This window comes from Nematolebias whitei, chromosome 18, assembly GCF_014905685.2.
Source record: "Nematolebias whitei isolate Nwh7 chromosome 18, NemWhi1, whole genome shotgun sequence".
NCBI lineage: Eukaryota > Metazoa > Chordata > Actinopteri > Cyprinodontiformes > Rivulidae > Nematolebias > Nematolebias whitei.
Window position 1 is genome coordinate 27,023,109 of NC_056515.1, and position 9,430 is coordinate 27,032,538.

General features: G+C 38.8%; 2 protein-coding genes across 2 annotated transcripts; one reads left to right on the forward strand and one right to left on the reverse strand.

Annotated features, from left to right (window-relative positions):
* Positions 1-137: 137 nt before the first annotated feature.
* On the forward strand, positions 138-2,747 carry rabepk (Rab9 effector protein with kelch motifs). The gene is made up of 8 exons (XM_037692202.1): positions 138-251; positions 521-656; positions 731-885; positions 985-1,140; positions 1,298-1,462; positions 1,963-2,112; positions 2,191-2,340; positions 2,426-2,747. The coding sequence occupies exons 2-8, from the start codon at positions 604-606 to the stop codon at positions 2,647-2,649; spliced, it is 1,053 nt and encodes a 350-aa protein (XP_037548130.1). The 5' UTR covers positions 138-251; positions 521-603; the 3' UTR covers positions 2,650-2,747.
* A 198-nt stretch (positions 2,748-2,945) lies between these two features.
* On the reverse strand, positions 2,946-6,487 carry hspa5 (heat shock protein 5). Its single transcript, XM_037692201.1, has 9 exons — positions 6,377-6,487; positions 5,755-5,903; positions 5,410-5,641; positions 5,176-5,313; positions 4,976-5,088; positions 4,482-4,872; positions 4,113-4,350; positions 3,858-4,025; positions 2,946-3,752 (listed from the first exon to the last, which is right to left on the reverse strand). The coding sequence occupies exons 2-9, from the start codon at positions 5,880-5,882 to the stop codon at positions 3,187-3,189; spliced, it is 1,974 nt and encodes a 657-aa protein (XP_037548129.1). The 5' UTR covers positions 5,883-5,903; positions 6,377-6,487; the 3' UTR covers positions 2,946-3,186.
* Positions 6,488-9,430: the final 2,943 nt, after the last annotated feature.

Here is a 9,430-nt window from a genome sequence, read left to right on the forward strand (position 1 = left end):
CAGCAACAGGATTGCTGCGCATGCGTCTACGAAACCATGACGAATACGTCCGAAACGTGTATAATTACGTAGTAATTTACGTACTTTTTTTACGTTGATCTTATTTTGGTTTACAGTAGAATATTTACGCTGGGGAGTCAAAGTCAAACTTTTCTTTGATTATAGCAAATGCTGAACGTAAGAGAGTTGTTAAATAATACTTGTTTTACCTAGTTGCTTTTGTTGACTTGTTCTCTTTTTACGCAAGAGAGGTAAGAGGAAGCGTCTCGCGTGGAACTAAAAAACGCTTAATACTTGCTGCCTTATGAGTTCTCCTTTCTGTAACCTTCACGCAGAAATATAGTGTTTTTCTTAAGTGTTTTACAATCGCTCTTTAACCTTGCATTTTTAAGAAAAAGCATGAGAACATTTACATCTGTATCGCTTTATGCTAAATGCTACATTTTGCGTAAGAGCTTCTGGGCATACCGTCTCTTCAACGTGCAATTAGTGCGTAACCTTTGTGTTTTCATCTGATCAGCGTTCAATGATTCATCATCACTGACACATCAGACATGATGAACAAAGAATAAAAGCAGGCGGATTTAACTACACCTGATTGCCATGGAGTTTCTCCCAGTGTTACACCCATCAGACAAACCTAAAGAAGGAATTTGGTGAGTTTACTAAGACTTAATAACTGCCTTTTTACATTCAACTTGGTAATAATGTTGTATTGTGTTGTTGACAGGTATTCTTTAGTACCCAGAGGAAGTACTCCAGGTGTTTGCGTAGGTCATACCTGCATGTTTATTCCCTCTGAAGATGGAGGAAAAGGAAGAATCCTGATTGTTGGGGGAGCCAATCCCAGTGGCAGTTTCTCAGATTCCTATATTATCAATTTAGGTTAAAAAAAATAAAAAAAACAGCAATCACAACCATATATCAGTAAAACATGTGCTGTTTACAATTGTTGCTTCAAACATGTTTGTCACTTTTTACCAGATAACCATGAGTGGGACATTTCAGAGTGGAAAGGTTTGGAGGCCCGATACGAACACTGTAGCTTTGTGCCAGAGAGCAGCCCACAGAGCCTTTGGGTGTTTGGTGGAGCACAGATGACCGGCAATCGCAACTGTGTCCAGAAAATAGAGCTTTCTGGTAAATCTCACCTGGAATTTCCTTTGTAATCTGCAGTTTTGTGTGCTCCTCATAAAGCTACATTTTTACTATGTACCACTGTGTAACCATAGATAGTGTTTGTACAGTAATTGCAGATTTAAGTTAATACCATCCATTCTGTACATTTTGGGGCCAGACAGTGAGCCTTGCTGGAAGAGTGTAATAACAAAAGGAGAACCCCCAAGCCCTAGGACATACCATACCAACTCAGCCTGCATTGGGGACAAACTGTTTGTCTTTTCTGGTGGAGAAGCGGGTGCTGCTCCTGTCTCAGATGTCAAACTCCACATCTTTGACACAGGTTAGGATGGAACGAGCCAGCTGATGAACAAAATCATAACAACTAGTGCATGACACTGCAATTAATTTTATTACACTTTGACTTCAAGTATGCACTTTATTTAAAAGGTTACAGTTCCTAATGTTTTAATTAGGTTTTACTTTAAATCTATTAGGATTTAATGAACAGCTGCTAACGCTTTAATTAGCGTTTCAGTAACTCACCTTTTAATGTGGTTGCATATGCAAGACCAGGCTAATCTGCTTGTTCACTCTTTTTATTAATAGCTAATGTTTAATTGCTTTATACATTTATTTTTATAACTTCTCCAATTCTAATTCAGTAGGAAAACACCTGTAGCAAGATTCTTGCATATATGCAAATGTATTCTTTTCACATGCATGAATATAAATGTTCATGTTCGACACTTGCATGTGTTGGATTTGAGCTGCTTAAAAGATTAAGCTTTTATTTCTCTTAACAGTTAACGAGTATCTGTGTTGTGTGTAATTGTGTTTCAGTATCTTCCACTTGGTCCCAGCCAGAAACTCAAGGCAGGCAGCCACGAGCCAGGCACGGACACGTTATCGCTGCAGTTGGCTCAAAGATTTACATTCATGGAGGCATGGCTGGAGAGAAGTTTTACAACAATTTGTACTCTCTGGACTCAAGTAAATCCTTCTAAATGGTAAAAATTAGTTATTGGGATGCTTAATTTGTCTAAAAATATACATTAATCTGTTTAAAAGGAAACATGACGTGGGAGAAAGTACAGACCAGAGGAGATGTACCACCAGGAGTAGCAGCCCATTCAGCTGTGGTGCTGGGCACACATCTGTACACGTTTGGAGGAATGACTGCAGATGGTGCCATGAACTGCATGTACAGATTTAACACTGGTAAGTACCCTTGAAAAAGGCGATTTGTAGTTTATGCTTACAGCTAAATAGTTTTCACAATTATTTTTTTTTTCTGTGCTTGCAGAGAAAAACAGATGGACCCTACTAAAATTTGACGGGGATATGCCACCAAACCGTTTGGACCACTCCATGTGTCTAGTGCCGTGGCAGCTGTGTGAGGGAGTTGGAGATGAGAAGCAGACGAACAGCTCAACCTCTGTAGAAACCATGAATCTGGCTTTTATATTTGGAGGAATGGACACACAGGGTGTCATCCATAATGACTGTGTTGTAACTATTGTGAAATGAATAAAATGTTTTCTCCATGAACTGTAAAAAGCTGAAATATTTCATTCGGAGGCAGTGACAAAGTACATTAATTTACTAAATGTGTGAAAATTAAAATACATGACAGGCAAAGTAAGTTTGTATCAAACATTTATTTCAGCGTCTTTCCAGAAGTACAAGGATTTGACAATAAATATTTTTTTGAACTTTGCCTGTGGACACAGCCCTAGTCCCAGACACCCAACTGAATGAACGCTCAAATACTTGCCCGCCCACCCACCCACCCACCCACCCCATTGAGTCCTCCCTCCCTTCACACAACCCCCATCAGGACTGCCTGAGAACAGCAGCAACGAGCCTCATCTGGGCTGACAAATCTCCGCCTTCAAGCGAAGAGAACACGTACCACACTGAAATTTTAGTCTTTCAAGGAGTTCAGTATGGTTGCTTGTTGTGATCGCCCCTGCCCTGCCGTTCCTCTCACTAATGAGTCCCATCAGTTCATTATGTACATGACATCCCACTAGAGCAAGGGGCAACTGAAGACTTCAGACCTGCCTACAACTCATCCTTTTCTTGATCGCCATCAGCACCCTCAGGTGGAGGTCCACCTGCACTACCATACAGCTTGCTAATGATGGGCTGAACAACCTCTTCCAGCTCCTTTTTCTTGGCCTGGAACTCTTCAAGATCAGCATCTTGATGCGACTCCATCCACTCGATCTTCTCCTCTACTGCCTTCTCAATGGCCTCCTTGTCTTCATCCGATAGTTTGCCGCCAAGCTTCTCCTTGTCACCGATCTGGTTCTTCAGAGAGTAGGCGTAGCTCTCCAGCTCGTTGCGAGCATCAATTCTCTCCTTCAGCTTTTTGTCTTCGTCAGCAAAGCGCTCGGCGTCGTTCACCATGCGCTCGATGTCTTCCGGCGTCAGACGGTTCTGGTCGTTTGTAATTGTGATCTTGTTCTTGTTGCCAGTGCCTTTGTCCTCTGCAGTGACGCGCAAAATGCCGTTTACGTCGATCTCGAAGGTGACTTCGATCTGTGGAACGCCACGAGGGGCAGGGGGGATCCCAGTCAGGTCGAAGGTGCCCAGCAGATGGTTGTCTTTGGTCAGAGGACGCTCACCTACAACGGAGTGCAGAGTTGAGTTTGTGCAACATTTGAATTTACACAGAAAAATAATAATTTAATGTGGTGTGGCAACTTTACAGTGCAATATCCAATTCTTACCTTCATAAACTTTAATGGTGACAGTTGGCTGGTTATCTGAAGCTGTGGAGAAGATCTGGGATTTCTTTGTTGGCACCACAGTGTTCCTGGGAATCAGTTTGGTCATTACGCCTCCAACAGTTTCAATACCAAGAGTCAGTGGGCAAACATCCAGAAGAACCACATCACCTGAAATAGTTTAAGAAACAATTAAATCAAAAATACCAATTTCAAGCTCAATAATGTAGTTATTAATGTAATAGTGCAGTCATTTACCAGTGTCCTCCTCTCCAGAAAGCACTCCAGCCTGCACAGCAGCACCGTATGCCACAGCTTCATCAGGATTGATGCCCCTGGAGGGTTCTTTGCCATTGAAGAACTCCTTCACCAGCTGCTGGATTTTAGGGATACGAGTAGAGCCTCCAACCAGGACAATCTCATCAATGTCAGACTTTTTCAGGTCAGAATCTTCCAGCACCTTCTGTACAGGCTTCATGGTGTTACGGAACAGATCCTGGATTTGAGAAAAAAAAAAAAATGGATCAGAATGCTTGCAAGACAATTACCACAAAACCTGGTTTTGCACCAAAGTAACATTTGATAAAAAAATTAAAAAAATAAAATAAAAAAAATAGCAGAATTTACCATGTTCAGTTCCTCAAATTTGGCACGGGTCAGGGTCTCAGAGAAGTCTTCCCCCTCAAAGAAAGACTCTATCTCAATACGAGCCTGGTGCTGGGCAGACAGAGCTCTCTTGGCCTTCTCCACCTCACGACGCAGCTTCTGCACAGCACGATTGTCTTTGCGCACATCTTTGCCGGTCTTCTTCTTGTACAGCTTGATGAAGTGATCCATGACACGCTGGTCAAAGTCTTCACCTCCCAGATGGGTATCACCATTGGTAGCCACCACTTCAAACACACCGTTATCAATGGTCAGGAGAGAGACGTCAAAGGTGCCGCCACCCAGATCGAACACAAGGATGTTCTTCTCGCCATCCTTCTTGTCAAGGCCATAAGCAATGGCAGCGGCAGTTCTAAATAAAAAAATTAATAATATAAAATCATCAATTAGGGACTGAATTTATAGAAGAATGTTCCTCATTTCACATGACTAAACATGGTTTGTTTGATGCTTACGGCTCATTGATGATTCTCATGACATTCAAACCAGCAATGGTTCCAGCATCCTTAGTGGCCTGGCGCTGAGCATCATTAAAGTAGGCAGGGACAGTGACCACAGCATTTGTAATCTAGAAAGAAATGCAGAAGTTTGAGTCTCACATTTGTAACAAAGCTAGTCTTTGATTTACAGTACATGCCATTTGAAGGTTTTATACCTTCTTGCCCAGGTAAGCCTCAGCGGTCTCCTTCATCTTGGTCAGGACCATGGCAGAGATCTCTTCCGGAGCAAAGGTTTTCATCTGGCCACCGCCAATATCAACCTGGATATGGGGCTTGGTCTTCTTCTCAAGAACCTAAGGATATATGAACAGAGCATTTATTAAACAGAGCCTAAAAAAAATGTTTAAATTAAAATCCCAACTATAAACAACTGAAGTGTAGCAACTCACCTTGAAGGGCAGGTACTTGATATCCTGCTGCACAGAGGAGTCCCCCCAGGTCCGGCCAATCAGCCTTTTGGCATCGAAGACTGTGTTCTCAGGGTTAGAGGTCAACTGATTCTTAGCAGCATCACCGATCAGACGCTCACCCTCACTGGTGAAGGCCACATATGAAGGAGTGATGCGGTTACCCTGGTCATTGGCAATGATCTCCACACGGCCATTCTTGAAGACTCCAACACTAAAAAAGGAAAACTTTTTTTTAATTTAAATACCCTTTGAATAGCATACCATCTCAAAAATACACAAGTTCATTGTGCTTTGAAAATATAAAAACTGCAGTATATTTCTTACCATGAGTAGGTGGTCCCCAAGTCAATTCCAATCACGGTTCCCACGTTCTCCTTCTTGTCGTCCTCATCCGCATATACGGTGCCGACCACAAGCATTACAACCCACAGCAGCTTCATATTTGCTTTCATTTGCTCCAAATAAGAGAAAACCTACAACAAAACAACAAACGTGTGAAAATCACCCTAATGTATGCAGCTTATAAGATGTCATTCATTGCTGAGCCTCTAGACTCGTGGTAGACAGGAAACGTGGCCATCGACAATGAATCTAAAAAAAAAATTAAATAAATAAAAACTTAAAAAATCATATATTTGGAGAAATTGGGATACTCTCGCTCAGTTACTACCAACATTATTTATTAATATGTAGCATTATGTTAACCACGCGGGGAAAAAAAAAAAAAAAAAGTCTCGTGATTAAAAAAAAAAAAAAAGTAACGCCAAGTAGCCCGTTATTTCTACTTTATAACACAATTCCTAAATATTTCTAGTACTTGCTTATAGCAATGGTAGCCGAAATGTAAAAGGTTAGCTTAATTCAAACCGTTAAGCCTAACTTGCAAGGCAAAAAAAAAAAAAGCAGATTGCTGTATTATCATATTCACTACATTTAGTTTACGTACCTTAGTGAAGTAAATCCAAGAAGTGTCTTAACGATGTACTAAATAGGCCAAATTAACCTGAACGAGTTGTATTTCCCGATTATCTTCTCTTTATTCGTGCCTGCGTTGAATGGTGCTGAATGAATCGTCTGCTCCCCATATATAAGACGTGATGGCTTCCCTGTCGTGGAGGCCTACGATTGGCTGAAACGCTGCCCGTTGGAACGCTCTGATTGGTCACCTGCAGCACGCTGGCCGCCGCTGATTTGCACACATCGGTTTCAGTCGACGTCACTATCTTGGAGCTGCTGTGCCGGAAGCTGATTGGCTGTCTGTCAATGAGACTCAGGAACGCAGTTGGTGTTGCGACATGCCACTCTTACGAATGGCGACTTTCATTGTCATACAGTTTGAAGTTTGTGATCCATTCGTTTCTATTCTGCATTCCTAATAATAAAAATATACAACATTTTGTCACAATATGATGATGGATGATTATGTAGATGTTGTAATAGTGCTATGTTTATTAATGATGACTTGCTTAATGAGTAATAATCGTCCAAACCCTGATATTATTGTGGCTAAACATAAATGTTACTTCAGATGAGGTACATTGCCAGTACATTTCATCAGACAACATACAACTAAATCTGTTGATTTGTCATACAGTATATGTGTTCAATTCAATTCAGTTTATTTATATAGCGCCAAATCACAACAAAATTGTCTCAGGGCACTTTACAGGAACGTTCACATACATAAAAGCCAATTAGTAAAGTTCTCTATCTAAGGAATCCAGCAGGCACGTTGAATCTTGGCTTCGTTGCAGTCTCCCATCCTGAGCAAGCACAGTGGCAACAGTGGAAAGGAAAAACTCCCTTTTAAAAGGAAGAAACCTCCAGGAGAACCAGGCTCAGGACAAGTGTCCATCTGCTTTGACCGGCTGGTTTGAGAGGACATGAAGGAGAGACAGACGAACATAGAATGAAGGGTCCAGGTGTATCTGAAAGACAAAAAAATACCACATGTTAAGGATATAAGGATGTTAAATGCACCCATTCAGTATTTTAGATGTAATATTCCATCATAAACACACTTTAACCAACGTATTAAACATATAATCACCCACTGAATATCCATTCTAACATTTTTGACACTGGATTACACATAAGCATGTTTTAGTGATGTAACAGTGCGGTCTATAGAGTAAAGTATACAAGTCATAAACTCAGATTTTATTGTGCTTGTAAAATAGATTTTTAAAACTAAAATAAACTGTAAATATATATTATTCCACTCTTACAAAAACAAGTGCAATTAAGTGATCAAATATGTTTCCCTCACTTAATTTAATACTACCTTCTAGAACATTCATGAAAAAATGCCTTTGTGTGGGAAAAGGGTATTTTGGGATATTTCTGGAAAGCTCTAGAAAGAAGTTTTTTTTTTTTAAAGTATAACATATATATCCATGTATTTGGTTGTACAGGTCTGTAACTGTAAATAAAAAGCCACAAATTACATTTTTCACACCAGCATTGGTTTTAAGGTTTACAATGACATGGTTTCTATGATTTGTTTTTGCGAACACAATATCCCTTGAACTTAGCTGACAAATATAATGTTTTAACATTTTTTCCCACCAAATTACCAAAAGTGTATTATTAGTTATTTTTTCGTTTATGACTAAGTTTTGTAAAATTTGGCTTATGAAGATTAATATTTGAAAGTGAAAGAGATATTTAATTTTATGAAGTGACATGTTTAGCTAATGTTGACACAAAAACAAAAAAACTAATATTCTGACATTTCTCATCATTCAAACGTTATATGAATATTTTGAGATTCATTCAAGTAAATGTCACACATCTTTTAAGTTAACAAAATAAATAAATAAGCAAATATATCAAATAAATAAAATGTTGTCTATGGCTTGTTTATTGTCTAAATGTTTAGGATCTGCAGTGTTTTGGGTTACAAATAAAGCCAGTGCATTTATTATTTATTATGCAAAGATTGTTGTGTTATTTGTTCTTATGTTATTTAGTTTAACAAGAAATATAAATAACTAGGTCAATAGAGTATAAGTCAAAAGATCAAATGCAAAACTGAGCATGTGTTTGACGAAGCTGTGAATTTCTACATCTCTTTCAACTTACACAAGGACATCATGCTAGCTTCATATGTTTAACTTTAACTCGGGCTGCTGTCTTATTCTGGAGGAAGTGAAACCAATTAGATACCAGAATGGCTTCATGCTACTGTCAGCTTTTGCAGTTTCTTACATTATAGTAAGAACCAAATATTGCTCTCAGTTTCAGATGGTTTTATTATAATACTTATTTTAGTCTCCTTTACAACAAGGGTCACATGGATAGACTTGTGTTTTAGTAATAAGCCACAGTAATGTGAAACGGTAAAGGCCTGAAAGCTTAATTAAAAATATCACAAGTATGAATACCAAAATGTTTCTCTGTTCTTTTTTCTTTTTCAATTGGTTCTAGGACACATATTTTACTCAACACAGAACTATTAACTTTTTTAAAGTTTCAAAAATTGTATAAAATAAACCTTGACAAAGAAACTTAAAAGACAGTCATGGTAATTTATTTTGAAAACAGATACAATAACACTCATTCATTCATTCATTCATTCAACCTTTATTTATACAGGTTAATCCCACTGAGCCTCGCAGACTCATTCACCAGAGAGACCTGATTTTAACAAAGAGTGATGACAACAGTAGACAACAAAGACAACAATAGACAATCATAAAATGAAGCGTACAAATTGAGAAGAACAAGTATGTGATAAAAACAAACATAAAAAAAACAGCTATGTTGTAAGGAACCATGTCTGCATCGGTTTTTGCCAGGAACACAATGTTGATTACATATTAAAATAAACAGTTACAATCAACTATGTAATCTAAAGAGCAATAATAGAGTAAATAAACTTAAACTATAAGTCTTATACGTTTTGTATTCTTCCATTTCAGTGATTTATTTCACTTGTTTATTTATTTATTTTGTGTTCTGGTGTTAGCGCCCCCTGTCGACAGAAGGCCTTTTAACA